Source organism: Miniopterus schreibersii (genome assembly GCF_964146895.1).
Source record: "Miniopterus schreibersii genome assembly, chromosome: 2".
Classification (NCBI taxonomy): domain Eukaryota; kingdom Metazoa; phylum Chordata; class Mammalia; order Chiroptera; family Miniopteridae; genus Miniopterus; species Miniopterus schreibersii.
The window spans coordinates 120,716,140-120,733,651 of record NC_138102.1 but is presented as its reverse complement, the minus strand read 5'-3'; the positions used below and the strand labels follow the sequence as shown (position 1 = coordinate 120,733,651).

At 32.2% G+C, this 17,512-nt stretch overlaps 1 protein-coding gene across 3 annotated transcripts in view; it reads right to left on the bottom strand.

Moving 5' to 3' along the window:
• Nucleotides 1-483: 483 nt before the first annotated feature.
• PPP1R12A (protein phosphatase 1 regulatory subunit 12A) overlaps nt 484-17,512 on the bottom strand; it is a 130,649-nt gene continuing 113,620 nt past the window's right edge. For all 3 annotated transcript variants that reach the window (XM_081130558.1, XM_081130559.1, XM_081130560.1), the window contains 6 exons: nt 15,228-15,244; nt 14,020-14,155; nt 11,952-12,056; nt 8,546-8,593; nt 5,413-5,463; nt 484-2,956 (listed from right to left, as the gene is read on the bottom strand). In XM_081130558.1, coding sequence (XP_080986684.1) covers nt 2,870-2,956; nt 5,413-5,463; nt 8,546-8,593; nt 11,952-12,056; nt 14,020-14,155; nt 15,228-15,244 — 444 coding nt within the window. In that variant the 3' untranslated portion in view covers nt 484-2,869. The remainder of the gene's footprint in view (nt 2,957-5,412; nt 5,464-8,545; nt 8,594-11,951; nt 12,057-14,019; nt 14,156-15,227; nt 15,245-17,512) is intronic.

The window sequence follows — 17,512 nt, the reverse complement described above, 5'->3', positions numbered from 1 at the left end:
GAATAAAGTAGCCTAATGGATTAATAAATATCTACTTTACTTTTTATATTACTACTCTCCTAAATAGTTCTATAGCTGCTTTTCATTTGGTTTTGAAGTATTTGCATGTGAAATTCTCCTTTTTCTGAAGGACAAACAACAACAGTAAAATCTATCATTCTGTGAGCTTGCACAGGGAAAGTACTGGGAACCAGAAAGAAGAGAATCCAATTCTTGTATTAATTTAAACACAGGCTTATGACAAATCCTCTACCAAAGTTCCCAACTGGAAGTGTCTCTTATCTAGTTACATGAGTAGATTGGGGTTGAACAAATCTAGGTTGGAAAATGATCTAATATTTTGCATCTTAATGGAATATTATCTTTATATGTATTGTCAAGCCCATGTCTGCAACTAAGGAAAAGCACAGGTTTAATTCAGAAACCATGAAACATTTATGTAAATAAAAACTCGTGCTACAAAGCTACTATCTTGAAACTCACTGTTAGCATTATTTTTTACCCACTTATAAAAAAACTAGTTCTCACATTCTGCATACAGACAGCTTTATGTAAAATATATAAACATTTGTCCAAATTGGTACACAGATTGCATAAATATGGCAATTAAGACTGAATTTACAGATGTGCATGTACAATGTTATGCAAGTTATCACAATATTACAATTTCAAAAATTATTCAAATTAGAATCAAAGTAAAGCAATTAGTGAAAAAATACCCATGCAGAATTTAAATATCTCGGAACAAAATTTAAAATGTCTCAGTAAAAGTTCACACATTTAAAATAGTTTTATTCATTTTATTTGTATATGTCAAAATACATTTTTATTTCCAAAATAGTGGGTTTTGCAACTAGTTTCATGCAGAAACAAGGTCTGCTCAATACTACCAATAAAATCAATATAGCACAGTAGCTGTTCAGTTTTAGATACAAAGAATAAATAACCTAAATACAAAACACTACACTATTAGAAACACGTATTTAACCATTCTTCACAGGCACCCAGACTTCACAAACACAGTCCTTAGCATGCCGAACTGCTGCGCAACCAGAACACGTTGCAGTCACTCAAACTGATCAATCATCTGTATATTTTATGTCTATATAAGACCATGGAAATTCTCTATATTCAGACCCACCATTCATACAGTTCAAATATAACCAAAAATAAAATTCCCACAACTATCCTTGTACCTTTAAAAATCAAGAATCCTGAGCTTGGTAGTAAGAGCATAACCTTATATCTTCATAAAACCAATCAAGAGAAAGAGGACTTGAAATCCTGCTCACCAAAACACCCTTTCCCAACCCCAAAGTAATCTAAAATAGGCAGTAGAACACAATGACCTTTTAAAATGAAGGGGTACAAATTCACATTTAATATAGTATACAATACAATCAATAATACAATTAGCTACTATAAGCTTTACAATGTACAATTTATTCAAATGGCTGAACTGTTCAGTGGTTAAGGAGACAGTTATGTGCCCGAAAGATGGAATATTTTTTGCATGGTTTAATGAAAATATAAAAGCTATTTGTCCAAATAAAAGCCATCTCCACTATGTACTTGGTTTTACTATTTTTTTTAAAGGCCACTGAAATGTATAAAATGGTCTGAACATGATGGTGGTATCAAAGTCGATGCCTCTTCACATGGCAATAACAGTGCATTTAACATTAACTCACGGTTAAGTCTGCAAATGATTCCACAGCATTACTTTGGCTAGCACAACAGTTTTAGACAGCACTCAGATAAATATCAGTATGTGAAATGTGAAGCAATTATCTTATGCAACTTTAATTATGGTTGAATACTATCAAATAAAAACTGAAAATAAAAGTAAAAGCACTTTACAGTAGAAAACTTTTGTAAAGATAGGGCTCCACATAATGTGTTACTTTTAAAGTCTATATCACATTGTTAGCAAATTCTTTTTTAACACTATGATGGAGTAGCCTACTTTGCATTAACAGACATCTGAAATAAGAAAATAGTCAAGCATGCCATGTGGTGGTCTAAAAATCAAAACAATACACTTATTTATATATACAGCATCACTCAGTACCTGCTAAAATGAATGTGAAGATTATAGAATCTAACATCTTGTACTACAATAGTAAAAAACAAACAAAACAAAAAAGTGCCCAATGAAGGCAGAAAATAGGGTTTAAAAGAATCTAATCTCAACTGACTTTAAAGCATTCATATAAGAAATAAATGCATATTGCACAAACAGTGAAAGCAAATGTTCCACCAAGCAATTCAGTTCCAGGTGGGAGACAACACAGCATTAGCCTAATACATGACAATGACCTTGGAAGAGCAAGTGTTCTTTTCTGTAAATGAAAAGCTGTGAAAACATAGAAGAGTCTGCCACATGAAGAGTTAGAAGGAAAAACATACAAACCCAAACTTAGATGTAAAGCAAAAAAAAATTTAAATATCGAAAAACTGGAAACTGTGGCACATCAAGAATGTTGAATAACTGTCTTCTGTGAGAGCTGCAAGTTTTTGTTGACACGAAAGTATTTATGTACAACTAAGGCTTACTGGTTAAATATCTGAGGCATATCTGGCCTTGAACACTTTCCTTATATGCTGGAGCTGTAAACAAGTTTTCTCAGTCTTTAAAAAAAAAATCTTCTCAGCAGCTGCATTAACATGAAACAATGGTCTTGATAGAAGAAGAAGAAAAAAAAAAAACCCAGAAAATTAAACAAAACTCCAAGATAAGAGGGCATTTGGCAGGATATCCGAAAATGACAGTCTCCAAGGACTCTCCAGGCTTCCAGTGACTGTCAATTATGGTCCACTGGGTTACTAATATGTGCAATTCCATGATTTGCTGCTTTTTTTTTTTTTTTTATTTGGAAAGTTTGCTTATAACTCTGATCAAGGCCCCATTTTCGTCCTTTAGCCTCTGGTTGTCTGCTTTTAGGTCTGGTAGCATCTATGAGGGGAAAAATGAAGAAAAGGTTTTGCCTCAATAAAAAGATAAAATGTTACTCTTAATAAATGTTATATTTTCACCACAAGACACATGAACAAGCTTTGTCAGTTATATATTTTTCTAGTGGCTAAAACATATCAGGAAGAAAGAAAAAAACAACCACCCAATTTGTGAAGCTAATTAGTTTAATAAACGATGGAATGAAAGGTTTATTTTCCCAAAGTTATCAGTTGAAATGTACTACATAACTTGATATTATGACTCACAAGCACACCATATTAGAGCAGCCAAGAAAATGAAGCTTGTTTTTGTTAGGATAAAATGGAGCTCCTTTAAGAGTTCCTGTCTGTACCTAAAGCAAGGCCTTTTGCTCAACTTACTTCAGACCTCAAAACATAACACTTATATATTTCACAAGAAAATCAACATATTTGGAAAAGTTTTGAGGGAGTTAGGCTTGTTCTAAATTATTAAAATTCTTTAAAGGATTCTCCTATGGTACTGAGTTTAAGTGACTATACAATATCTGATCCAAAAATAGGTGCTCATTCAATGGTAATAAAGCAATTATTACTATTATGAGAATAGGAGAAAATAATTTATAAACATAAGTAGTAAGCCTGTATTTATGGAAATATTCAAGCATAGAAAAAATAACCAGTTATTTGGAATAAACAGAAAATACACCCTCACATCCTCAAAGTAAAGCAAATCCATTTTCTGTTTTGAAGACAAACTGAAGGAGGGGGAGAAAATGTTATTAGTGACCTGGGTTTTCTACTAAGAATGATTTAAATTACATGTGCTCTACTAGATTTGCTAGGAAATGGAACAGCTTATATTTTGGACATTAAAACATACTTTCCAAGATAGTTAGCAAAATATAAGCAAAAATATAAGCAAAATCGATATGAAGAGTTTAATTTTATATGGACCCGACCAATTCTTACCTGTGTTTGAAATTTATGGATATAAAATACAGTAATCTGAAGTTTATGTATTAAAATACCTCTGTAATAGAGAACTAAGTGAATATTAAGATGGCTCTGACTGAAAGTGACATTTTAAAGAACAGATAGTGCATGCTTAATCTCCAGCTTCAATATATATTATGTGTAAAATATGTGTTATGTTGTTTATGTTCTATTTTCTTTCCAGTTAAGCATTTTAAATATAACAACCATATTTCTAAGCCTTAAAATATTTTTGGAGCCGAAATGTGCAAAGCTTTGCGAAAGTGCAGACAAGTCTTTAAATTCCAAAATCATTCCCTAAGTTTACTGTAGTTTATCAGCTTAAATATATAATTAGTGACACTTTCTAACATTCTGAGAAGCCATGCATAATTAAAGTTAAATGATAAGCTCCAGACAAAATGGCATTAATTTGTAAAAGTGAATTCAAGACACGCTTACTAATATAAAAACACCTGCCTGGCTCTACCAAGAAGAAATGATGGAACTATAAATTATAGGTTCACAGACTGCAGTTTCCTACAGAACCCTGAGCGCTTGGCTACCACTCTCGTCAAGGCCCTATTCTCAATCAGCAGTCGTTCATTTAACTCTCTCAGAGTTTGAATTTGCTTTATTTGATGCAGGTTCTGCAGGAATCAGAACATAAAGAAATAAAAAATAAGAAAATGGAAAAGAGTACAGTAAAAAAAATATAAAGCATCATAGACAATGAATATAAGAAAAAATTCTTAAAAAAGTATTCCATGAGATTTACAAAGATAAACAGTGTAGTCTTAAATTCCATATCAAACAAAATACATAAGCAAACAAAAGCCAAAAAATTTGTCTTCAAAGGCACTCAATAATAATGTTCTAGTAAGTAACCAAATAATTTAATACTAAAACACTTAATCTTGAAATTCTAATTCTATGGGCACAATTTCCTATGCACTCGTTCCTTAATTCATAATGTGATAGAGATATTTTATGCAAGACAATGTGATAAAAGTTAATGAATTAACTATTCTATTTTTTTTTTCTTCTGCAAACAATGTTCCAACATTCAAAACAAATAGTTATTTCCACAGGTAATGCAGAGTTTGATAAAATATAGCTCTGCTTGTCCACTATTCTAATATCCTTTATTTTTAAAGGAGAGTATTTTTATATTGAAACACCTTCACTATTTACTTTCCAAGAAACAGAAAATGTGAATGTGAAGAATAAATAATAAATCTCAAATCTTATAGTCATTATTGTCTAATTTGTTCTATACTTGGACATCAAAAGTGCCATAAAAATTGATTAACAAAAAGGTGTGTGTTTTAAATACTTCCCTAGCCCACCTAAGACCTAGGAAGAAAGAGAGGCATGGATGTAGATAAATCACAGACTGTGCAAACAGCTCTGAGGACAATTACTGTAAACATACATCGTAACAGTACTGGAAACTGAGTTCACAGGCAGCACTATGTCTCATAAGCAGCATGGTTTACTCACCTTGAGCTCTTCTTCCATTTCAGATATTCTTCTTTCTAGAGCTCTTCGTTCCTAGATCAATTTAAGGTACCAATATTAGTTATATAATTGTTATATTCTTACATTTTCTTCTAAATTGTGAAATAGTGCCACTTTAGAATAAAAAATCAAATTAGGAGCAGTGTAGAAAAAGATGTGATGCCAGTGATGTGTAAAGAGCTTTCCAAACTTTGAGAGAAATAAATATGAAGGTCCATTACTGTCTATAGCTTTTTCTTTAAAGCACTGACTTCCTGGTAAGATGCTATATAACATGTTCAAACTGTTTTAGCTCACATAAAACTCAAGGATAGAGTAAACCAATACTAAAGACTGAGGATTGTATAGAAAACAAACAAAAAAAACTCACACAAAGATGCAATCATTCTAGTGATAGAAGCAGAAAAGCCAGAAGCAAACGTGCCTAAAATATTTGTACTTTAAAATTTCGATAGGATCTAAGAGAAGTTCATCTCTTCCACCCACATTTATTTACTAGCCATTACTTATCCAATTTACTTCACAGCTTTGTATTAGGTTGATACTGTGTAGCATTATGCAGTGAATCTAATGAAGAAGCAACTGCAGCATTTATTTTATTTTAAAATACCTTATTTCAAAGAGTGACAGGCAAAGGCAACATACATTATTGCAGTGTACTGCTTTATTCTCCCTCAAATAATAAGCATTCTAGGGTGTTATGCAAAAAGCAAGCAGCAATAATTAATGTGCTGTAAAACTTTGGTTAGGTCATACCGCCCAGAAGATACTGACTCTTGCCGGTCACCTTTCAGATACAAACCATTTAAATTTAGTTTAATTACACCAAAATTACTTCCAAGACATTTTTTCCCAGATTAATAATTAATGTTCATATTTAGTGAAGAGGTATATTTACTGTAAATGTTAATGTTTTTAAGGGTATGTAATTAAAAAAAATAGATGGAATTCTACTAGTAGTTTTATAAGTACACCATGTTATTCTTATCAGTATGTTATTTTCTATGAACAGACCTTTCTCCTAGTTAATACAGACATGACAAATTCATAAAAACCATCGCACTTCTCAAAATACTAGGACACATAGTGTCATATTTAATTCTCATAACTTTGTGAAATATCAGAAATTGCCTATTTTCTCCAACTGACAAGTAATTAATTGCCCCACCATCCTTAATTTTATTAGGTGACTTCAAGGTTTTAACCATTTAGTGATAAAGACAAAACACTGTACCAAATTGCCTTTTGCCAAACTGATAACTGTAAAGTGATAGGATATTTCTTATGTCTGACAAATAAACTTACTAACATTAAAAATATGGTTAAGAGAAAAATGCATGTAAAGTGCTTAGCCCAGAACCTGCCTAGCATGTAAAAGAGTGCTGAATAAATGTTGGCAGTTATTATTAATGCTATGACTGCCAATGCCAGTTAAATTGAGAGTGAATTAGCTACTTTGTAAATTTATCTGCATTTGGCAGAAAAAAGAGGCGAGGTGAGGATGTCAGAAAACAAAAACGTGTATCATGTGCCTAAGTCTAGATCAAACAGGATAAACATCAAAATATCAATCTCTTATGACAGGATTATAGATGATTTTATTTTTTCTTTTGCTAATTTTTTGTGTGATAAACATTATTTTCACAAGAAATATTAAATATTCTTAAAGATAATTTTTTGAGTAAGTATATTTTGTTATATGCCTATTCATCTCAACCATTAGTATGGATAACAGAGAAGTGAGTGGTTTTTACGATTTCTACAGCTCTTATATATATAATTCAATAACAGTAATATTGTGAAAGAATATAATTAATATTAAATTTAATAAAGTAAGTGATTCTAAATTTTTAGCAATTATTAGTTATACAAATAGTTTTATTATACACACATGCACACATATTTCTATTGAGTGATTTTAGAGAGAGGGAGAGAAACATTGATTAGTTATTCCACATATTTGTGCATTCACGGGTTGACTCTTATCATGGGCCCTGACTGGTAATCAAACCCACAAGCAACTTTGGTGCAACAGGATGATGCTCTAACCAACTGAGCCACCTGGCCAGGGCATCAATAATTTTTAAAATGGCCTAGAACAACAATTTTTAAAACTGCTGAAATCATAATAAAATAACTAGTTATTTCAAGGTACAATTTAGTAAATGGCACAGACATTAACAGACTTTATTTATATATTCCATATTTTAGTATCATTTCTGTCTCTCTCTCTCTCTCTCTCTCTCTCTCTCTGGTGAGAACAATAAATTGGCTATTTTTAAAATGGAATAGAAGAAAATGTTTTTTAAATCAACTGCTCCTGATTACTTGTTCTTTGATCTAGAGATCACAGATACCCAGGATGAAATTTCTTCTTTGGTTGAAACCTTACTAGTCACCGCCCATTTTCATTAACAGATACTCTTCGAGCACTTGTTCTTTAACTTTTGATCATTTATACATTCTCAACTGCTCAGACTAAACTTATACAGTTATTCCTATGGCCCTGACCAATAATAATAATAAACAGAAAGAAATAAAAGTGAATATATCATAGCCAGATAAAAAATTACAGAAAGACATAAAATGGCAAAAGAATTTTCTTATATTTTTTGTTTAAAATATTTTACTTAAGTTAAATACTTAAACTCAAAATGAAGTATTATTAAAATAACTTTTTAAAAGAATTTGAAAATTTGATGCCCACTGAAGCTTTAAAAAAGGAAGTATTTTAATTTTGCAAAGACCTAAACTAAATGTATACATGATTACAATGTTTTCAGTATATTACTACCAAAATCAGAAATAAATGACATATAAAAAGTAACAAATTCACTATCACAATGTGTACATTTCAGAATCAAGCAAGATATTTTGTAATCCACTAAAAGAATAATATAGTAAATTAAGTCTTATCTAACAAGACACTTTCACACCGAGAGACACCCCACAGAACTCTGTAAAAGAAGGTAAGCTAGAAAACATTCGAATTAAATTAATGAGTATTAATTTAACTCATTAAAACTACCATCCACAAAAATAAAGGAAAAAGACTACTGCTGTTTATACAAAACAATAAGGTAGGAAAATGATATTCAACAAAATGGACACTTACCCTTTTTTCCATTTCCAATAGTGACCTATCAGTATATCTTTCTTGTCTCTGCAAGAAAAGGAAAAAATATGTGAGGAATATAAGTGTAATGAAATAAGGGGGGGAGGGTATTTCAGTTGTTTACTGTTATAAATCAAATTCAGAATTTCTATTATGATGAAACTGTTTCAGCTAATCCTAATTTCTTTTTGACATTTTAAAATTCGAATTTATATTTTAATTGCTAGAAATGTAAAACAAAGGCTAATATACCATTTCAGAACATGTAAATGAATCCTAAAAATGCTTAAAAGATTGAAGAATTAAATTACATTCAAAAGCACCTAGAGCCTGGCCGGGCATGGCTCAGTGGTTAAGCGTCAACCTAGGATCCAGGCGTTCAGGGTTCGATTCCAGGTCAGGGCACATGCCCGGGTTGTGGGCTGCAGCCGATCAATGACTCTCTCATCATTGATGTTTCTCTCTCCCTCTCCTTTTCTCTCTCTGAAATCAATAAAGATATATTAAAAAAAAAGCACCTAGAACAAATAATAAATAGGTGGAACAATGTCATCAAATAGAAGTTAAATAAGTTTTAGAAAATTAGTATTTTATTGGACATTTTTTTTCCATATAGGAACATTTAAGCAATTTTATGATTCATTTGCCAATTTCTTAGGTTAAAAAAAAAATCAATTTTAATTAATATTTTTGGTAAATATTCTAGATGTCATGTTAAACTTGCAACTAGCAAATGTGGTGAATTGACATTTGACAATATTCATCAAACTAGTTTCTGGTAAGTTAGCCTATTTCTCTCCCTTGGAAATATGGAGAGGGGTGGCTGGAGTAAGGCAGGATTCAAGGATTCTAAAGTCCATTGGCTAAATACTATCAAATACACCTAAACTTTAAGATTAATTTTTGGAATAATAGTTCCCTTGGAAAAATTCCATGCAACTATCAAAACTTCCACCTCTACGTATATTCCTAAGTAGTTATGGAAGTAATGCTAAAAAAAAATCTGGTGGAAGGATTCACAGTAGACTTAAATGCTCAAGATAAATACTCTAAAGAAGAAAATAATTTTTAATGCTTATCAGTTTTACTCTTACATATATTCCTAAATTTTCGTTTTTTCAACTAAGATATTAACTCTGAATATTTACTCAATATCTTACACTTTGAATTACCCTTCCCATTATTAATTCAGTATATTGGGCATGCCTGTGAAGGCAGAAACCGTCACTTAAAAAAAAAAATGTTTTTATTGATTTCAGAGAGAGGAAGGGAGAGGGATAGAGCATCAATGATGAGAGAGAATCATCAATCAGCTGCCTCCTGCACATCCCCTGCCAGGGATCGAATCCACAACCAGGGCACGTGCCCCGACTGGAAATTGAACCTCGACCTCCAGGTTCATGGGTCGACGCTCAACCACCGAGCCACGCTGGCCCCGTGGGTGAAACTGTCGCATTTTTTAATACAGTGACTTGTTTCTCTGGCCAGCTGATGGGATCAGAAATTGGTTTATGACCCAAAGGCAGTTTGCTTTAAGTTATTCAGTGTCCCAGGAAATGGTCATTATTAGAGCCACAAGCACGAACAGGATTGCTCCATACTGATAGTAACTGGCTAAGTCTATCAGTTCCACTCTCTTGTAGAGTTTGAATGGGAGACACATGGGAAGAATCAGATGACAACAGAGAGGCAGAAGAGCAGAGAAAAACAGAGAAGGCAGTAAGCAGTGGAAACTGCTCAGATTAGCTGAGTCACTATGACAGAATACTACAGTAGGAAACAGGCAGTGAACATTTTTATTTGGAAAACATTATTACCAAATTTCTAGAGCTAAAGCTATTTTCAAAAAACTGGTATTTTCACATATGGAGGCTCACTAAGCTACTAATGCAACCTGAAGAACGATGACCTTCCAGTTTACCATGAGGCCTAATAATAAGCCAGCAAGTTTGAACTTGTATTACATTCCAAGTTTTTGACACGTCACCATGAAATGTGTTCTTGTTCTGCCTTATTTCTCTGTGTATCTTTCCCCATTTTTAAAATTAAATTCATTGGGGTGACACTGGTTAATAACATTATATGAGTTTCAAGTGTACAATTCTATAATACATCATCTGTATATTGCACTGTGTGCTCACCACCCAAAATCTTGTTTCCTTCCGTCACCAAAAATTGGCCCCCTTTACCTCTGGTAAGGTAGTGATCTGTGTCTATGAGTCTGTTTGTCTGCTTTGTTTGTTCTGTGTATCTTTATAGTAAACCCTCATTAACTAATGAAATGTGAAGAACCTTTATAGCCTCATAAGGTTAGCTTGAGCTCTGGAATTTTAGCACAGCTTCCATTTTGCATAGACAATTGCTTTACAACATAACAGTAGTTAACAACAACAATAAAAAGGGACCTGGTAACAAGTATAAGTCCAACAGAGAAAATTAATTTTAAAAATTATGAAAAAGATGAGTGTAAAAAACGGCCAAAGAAAGTACGCAGTATCATTTATAGAACTGGAGATGACATTTCAGACCAGTGCTTTCAAACTGGATTCCAAGAGCTGTACTGCAGACATGTGTTTATGCTAAAAAGTCCCATGTTAAATTTAAACGAGTTTGTTTTCTTAACAATAACGAGACCCCTTAGACCCTTTAACATATAAAGAGACTCTGTAAAATCTCTGAGATGTAGAACATACAGTATTTCCCAATTTTCTTGGATCACAAAGCTCCTATTTTTTTTTTGAAGTGGGGGCAGGAGGAGAAAGAGGAGGAAATACGCCTATTACTGTCTCCCGGGACTAGCGTTCCATGAAAAAAGAGCTTGGGAAACAATTCCTACATCATACAAATCCTAGACCAAAGGAACAAGGTTCTGAGTTCTGTTTGGCTATCAAATTTTCTTGTCCAAAATACTCTCCTTTAGGCTATTTCATAGAAGGAAGGCAAAATGAATTATAACTACAATTATCTTCTTTCAGCATTCCTATATCAAGTCATCTTTTTTGAACGATAAATATTCATAACAAATAAACATTATTATAAAGAAACTTTATAACTTTAAGGAGATTCTGTATGGATGCTTTTAATGTCTTGCTACATTTGGTATGCTGGAAACAAGCATTTAAATCCTTCATGTATCACAACATAGGTATTAAAAAGCTTAAAAGTATTTAGACTTTCCATTTTGAGGCTATACTTTTATATTTTTAATTTAGTTTAGAAAAAGGTAGATGAAATGATGAAATGATCAGTAAACTGTATTATCTTGTTTCCTTCTGACTAATAAATAAGCTATATATCATTAACCAAACTTATGTTTAGAACACTAGAGAACATTTCAATACAATCTTTTAGACAGAATAAATCACAACCATTGCCTTTATAGTAAAAAAGAGAAAACAGTTCAAACCTGGGTAGCCTTTTCCAACTGCAATTTAAGATCTGTCAGTTCCATGTTTGTATCATGTAGCTGTGCTTTCAGCTTTTCATTTTCAGCTAGAATTTGTTCATAAAGCTATAAAAATAAGAGAACAAATTACTTTTCTGCCCTAATAGTTTAATAAGATTTCCTATTGATTACTTTGCAATATTAAAACTTGTATAGAAAGATTAATGTAACATGAGGTATTAAGGATACATTAAAATTATATTTTAATATTTTGTGGTTGCAATGCAGACATTTTTGATTACACAGGTGTTTGTCCTACATAAACTCTTAAAAAACTAGTTCCAGTACTTAAAATTAAAGACTTCGCTGAAAAATCTGATTTTTCAGTTTCCATTAAAAAAAAATTCAGTTTTCTGATAAAGAGGGACCACATATGTGCACAGTAATGATAGCTGGAGCTATGGAGACACTGTGATATTTACTTGTGGTCTGTGAGCTTTCCTGCCTATCATGCCCTCTTCAATTCCTGACAGTGAGAGAGTATTAACTGCATTTATCATTATGTTTGCATTATTTTTACTAAAGTTAAAAGGTAAGTGAAATCTTTCTTGAATACTTTCATAACACCTGAATTTACTACTTCTTTTTCCCTCATCTCTACTACTACCATGATAAATGGCTATAATCATCTCTTATCTAAACGATTCTAATGCTAGACTTATTCTCCTGACCTCCATCTAACCTGTTTTCTACACAGCAGCAAAAGTTAACTTTTCAAAATGACAATCTCAATTTTCATATACCAACCATTCCATTAACATCTCCATCTTATACGTTAAAAACCCATGAATGGCTTCCCAATGTTCTCAGCATAAAGATATCCTTAAAATAGCCTTTATGGTATTACTGTATGGTCTTGGTTCCAGTCTACACATTTAGTTGCATCTTACACCATCATCCCTTCCATTCACTAGCCATAATGAAAATTTAACTACAATGCATCGTGTACCCTTCCACCATCAGATCTATGTGCTTGCAGTTCACTCTACCTGGAACATTTTTTCTCTCCCAGCTTTGCTGGTAATTACTCATCACCTTTCTGTTCTTTGGCTGCAGCTTCACTTCCTTAGGAAATCCATCCTCAGGCCCTGACACTTTCCTTTGTACATACATTTATAAAACTGCTTCCTTACTATATAAAACTTTATATAACTTTATTATACACTTTATAAAAACTGTTTCTTAATAATTGTTATAATTTTTAAGGTATACATACATTGGTATGATTGTATGAAAATTTCTCTCTCCCCCAATACATGGAAGATGCTCATAAAAGCAGGGACAATATCTCCACCTCACTGCCCATGAGTGGAAGTTCACTTCCTGTATAGCACAGTTCAGTGTTCACTTCTTTACTGAATGACTGAATCTTATTCACAATGTAAACTGACCCCCTACCTTTCTTCTCCTGGTGATTTGGCTTGTAATAAAGTGGGTAATTCAAATAGCTGCCAAATACCTGGGAACATATACAAACTCCACAAGCCTTCTTTTTCTTCCAACACACTTCATCAGGTTTACTCCAAGCTCATAATATGAAGGATTGTGACAGTCAGAATCCTAGATTGCTGAATTTCCATTTATTTCTTAATTACTCCCACCCTTTATTATTAACAACAGTTGAGCTACAGCAATTTTTTTGCTACCTAAGAAAAACGGTATTCTCCTAGGAAAACCTGTATTCTTTGGCTGCTTCCAAGTAACCAATAAAGAAGTGTGTGTGTGTCCTTGTACACACACACACACTCACACACCTGCCCCAGTGCCTCTTTTCAGCTAAATCACAGTATCACAGTACTGGTCTGAGACACTTAAATGTGAAATAAAGTCCTAAGTATTTTATCCTTTCCTTTAAAAAACAAACAAATGGACAGCCATTTATATTCTTACCATTAATCGCTCCAAACTAAAAATTAGAGTAAGATAGTTCAAGATCTTGATCTCATTATGAGTTTCTAGGAATATTTAAACATATATATCTTAACAAACAAATTACTTTAAATTAAATTTAACTAAATAACCCAAGTACCTTTTTAAAATCAGTTGAGTCGTCCTTTTCTAGTCTGCTACTGTAAGGTTTTCTTTCTTCTAAGTAACTGTATGAGCCAGAGCGACCCAGCAAGGAATCATACCGATCACTAGCTGATGTGGAACTGGTTTCATATCTTCAAAAGATGAGTTTAAGTCAAAATCTTTATTATAGGCTTTCATACTTACATTAACATTCATCCTAGGATACATTAACTTGATATTCCAAATAGTAGGTAACATTCTCCCTCATCTGTCATCTAATCAATTTTTATAATATATAATAAAAGAGATTTTTAATACTACTAATTTCCATTATTTGAGGAAGAAATTCAAAAGTCAAAACTGGTTTCACACCAGGATAAATTATTTTAAAAATTTTACATTGTACATTTTTCTCACATTTTATCATCTCTGAACATCATCAGAACATAGCTTACAACTGATGGTGTATTACAGTTTAATTGGAAGCATTTTTCTTATTTTTAAAGTAGTATATAATTGTGCTTTAAAATTATAACATTTTTGATTTGATGAACTAATAACAGTCTATCCGAAAGTGACAGATAATAGATTTGTCCTAAACAAGAAAAACATATCTCATTTGTAAATGAGAATTCTCCTCTTATCTGGTTCTGAATTCAGGTTACATTTTCTAATAATGTCTCTACATTTCAACTCAATACAATCATCAGTACATAAAAATTTGTTCCTGGTTTTACAAGGCTTTGGATTACAATTATGGGAAAGAAAAATGGAATGGAGATTAGATTTAAGGGAGTGCTCTAAAAAGATCACTAATTTTGAGCTAGATGACATTTCTTAGTGTTTTCACTGGCTTTCTTTTATTTAAACCAGATAAGAAAGAAAATTCTGAATACTTAATGAAATAAATTTTGGGTGGGTTTCATCAGCCTCTGATGTTAATAATGACATAGTCATTGTTGAAGTAACTTAGGAAGCTTAGGAAAACTTAAAAGTTATCAATGTTGTAAAGATCTGAGAAAAATTGTGACTCACTGTGACTATAGAACCAGAATTAATGCCTTTGACAAAGAAAGCTAATAACAGTTATTAGGTCATCTAAATATTGATAGATTTTTAGTACTCAAAATATTTGTATCAATTTACAAAATCTATAAATATGTAGCCACACATTTTTAGAAAGAATAAAAAGGAGGAGGTAGTAAAAAAAGAGGTAAAACATACCTAGAAATGGAATCCGTCTAGAAAAAAAGAGAAAAACAAATATAGGCATATTAAACTTTTAGGCTTCAGTAAAGTAACTTATTGATTAATCAAGTAAATTTAACATAACATCAGTACCATTTTCACACTATTAAATTAACATCTAATTACTATATATGTTTTAACTTTAACATGGCTGTTCTTAGAAAGAAGTTTTAGAATACAGAGTCACTGTATATTTTTACATGCACAATACCACACAATTACATTTGGCAATTTATGGTCATCTTTTGTAAATTCTCACAAATTCCAACATACATTATTTTAATTAGGAAAAAAAAAGACTAAGACATATCCATTACTTATACCCACTCAGCAGGAGAAAGTAACATACTAAAAAATGTCAAGTTTTACTATATGCCAACTCAAAGCAACTACTTTTCTCATTTTTCTATTTTTGAGGCAATAACAAGAGACAAACGAATACCTAAGGGATTTTATATATAACACTATACACAAATTTTGTTTAAAGTTTACTTTCTTGAAAACCCAGCTATACTAAGTTCTGATAACTCTTATCTGAGCTGCATAATAATTAATAGGACAAAAATAGTCTTATTGGGAACTGAGGTAGGTGTTTTTTTTGGTGTGTGGGGATGTGTGGTCATTTTAGCTCATTCTCTCTTTATTGAAACACTCACTGAATCAATGATTTTCAGTAAGGTAACTCTTCAGAAATGGTGTGTTAAATTCTTGAATTTAGGTATTTGCATTTTCTTATTAATCTACGAATGCACTGTAACATTATTGGTTCCTTTGGGACTGTTTGAAGTCTAATTCACAAATGACTTACTTAAATTCTATTTAAATTTCCTTTGCAAAACCAATTTTGCACTAGTTTCCTATTTTTTGATGTAATGCTTTATTTTATTCATTTATTCTTTAGTTTTATAACAATTACCAATTTTGAAGTTAAAATTTAATTTTCAAAATATTCAAATTCATAAGCTACTAAGAGAGTAAGTACGGCTTGAAAGTTCTCACCACAAAAAAAATTTTTTTGTAACTATGTGTAGTAATGGATGTTAACTAGATTTACTAGATTTGTATATTTCTCAATATATAAATATTGAATCATTACTCTATACACCTGAAACGAATATAATGTTATACATCAATTATATCTCAGTAAAAAAAGTGCAGAAACAAAAAAAAAAGATATTTAAATTTAGGGAAATATTCATGCATAAAATAAAATGTGTACATATCAAACAAGCATCACATCTCACCTCACAGTCTGTACTCTGGTTCACTGATTTAAACTTTCATAATAAAAACTCTAAGCAATCACTGAAATCACTCAAATTCTATTTCTTTGTCTTTAACAATTATGGCGATATCATTGTTTTTAAAAGAAATATATTTAAATTGTGGTAAGCCCGGCCGGGCGTAGCTCAGCGGTTGAGCGTCAATCTAGGATCCAGGCGATTGGGGCTCGATTCCTGGTCAGGGCACATGCCCGGGTTGCGGGCTGGATCCCCCGTCTGGGGCGTGTAGGAGGCAGCCGATCAATGACTCTCTCATCACTGATGTTTGTATCTCTCTCTCCCTCTCTTTTCCTCTCTCTGAAATCAATAAAGATATATTAAAAAATAAATAAATAAATTGTGGTAAAAACCCCATAAAATTTACCATCTAAATTATTTTTAAGAGTATAGGTGAGTGGTATTAACTATATTCTGTACAATTTTGTGCAACAGATCTCTAGAACTTTTTCAGCTAGCAAACCTGAAACTCTACCCCCATTGAACAACCCAGCATATCCTCCCATCCCCAGTCCCGGCCGCCTCAACTCTACTTCATGTTTCTAGGAGTTTCAATACTTTCGGTACCTCATACAAGTGGAATCAAACATTATGTCTTTTTTGTGACCAGCTTATTTCACTTAGCATGATGTCCTTGCTCCTTATTTCCAAAGTAAAAAAATACCCTTTTAATTTTTCTGATTACAGTGCCGGAAGCTCATAAAAAAGCAACACAATATAAAAAGTTTTTCCAGCTGCTTTGTCTGTGGAGTAGCCTACTCTCTGTCTCACTGGTTCACTAATAAACTCTTTAAATTCTAAAAAAGTAAGTTTCTCTATTAATTCCCCATCCCTCAAATCCCCTAGAGCTAACCTTTTTTTATACACATATCCATGTGAACACATAAGCATCTATCTATGCAAATACATTTTATTTGACCTATTCCCTACCAATAGACATTTAGGAGTGTTTTCAATATTTTGCCTTAAAAGACATATAGA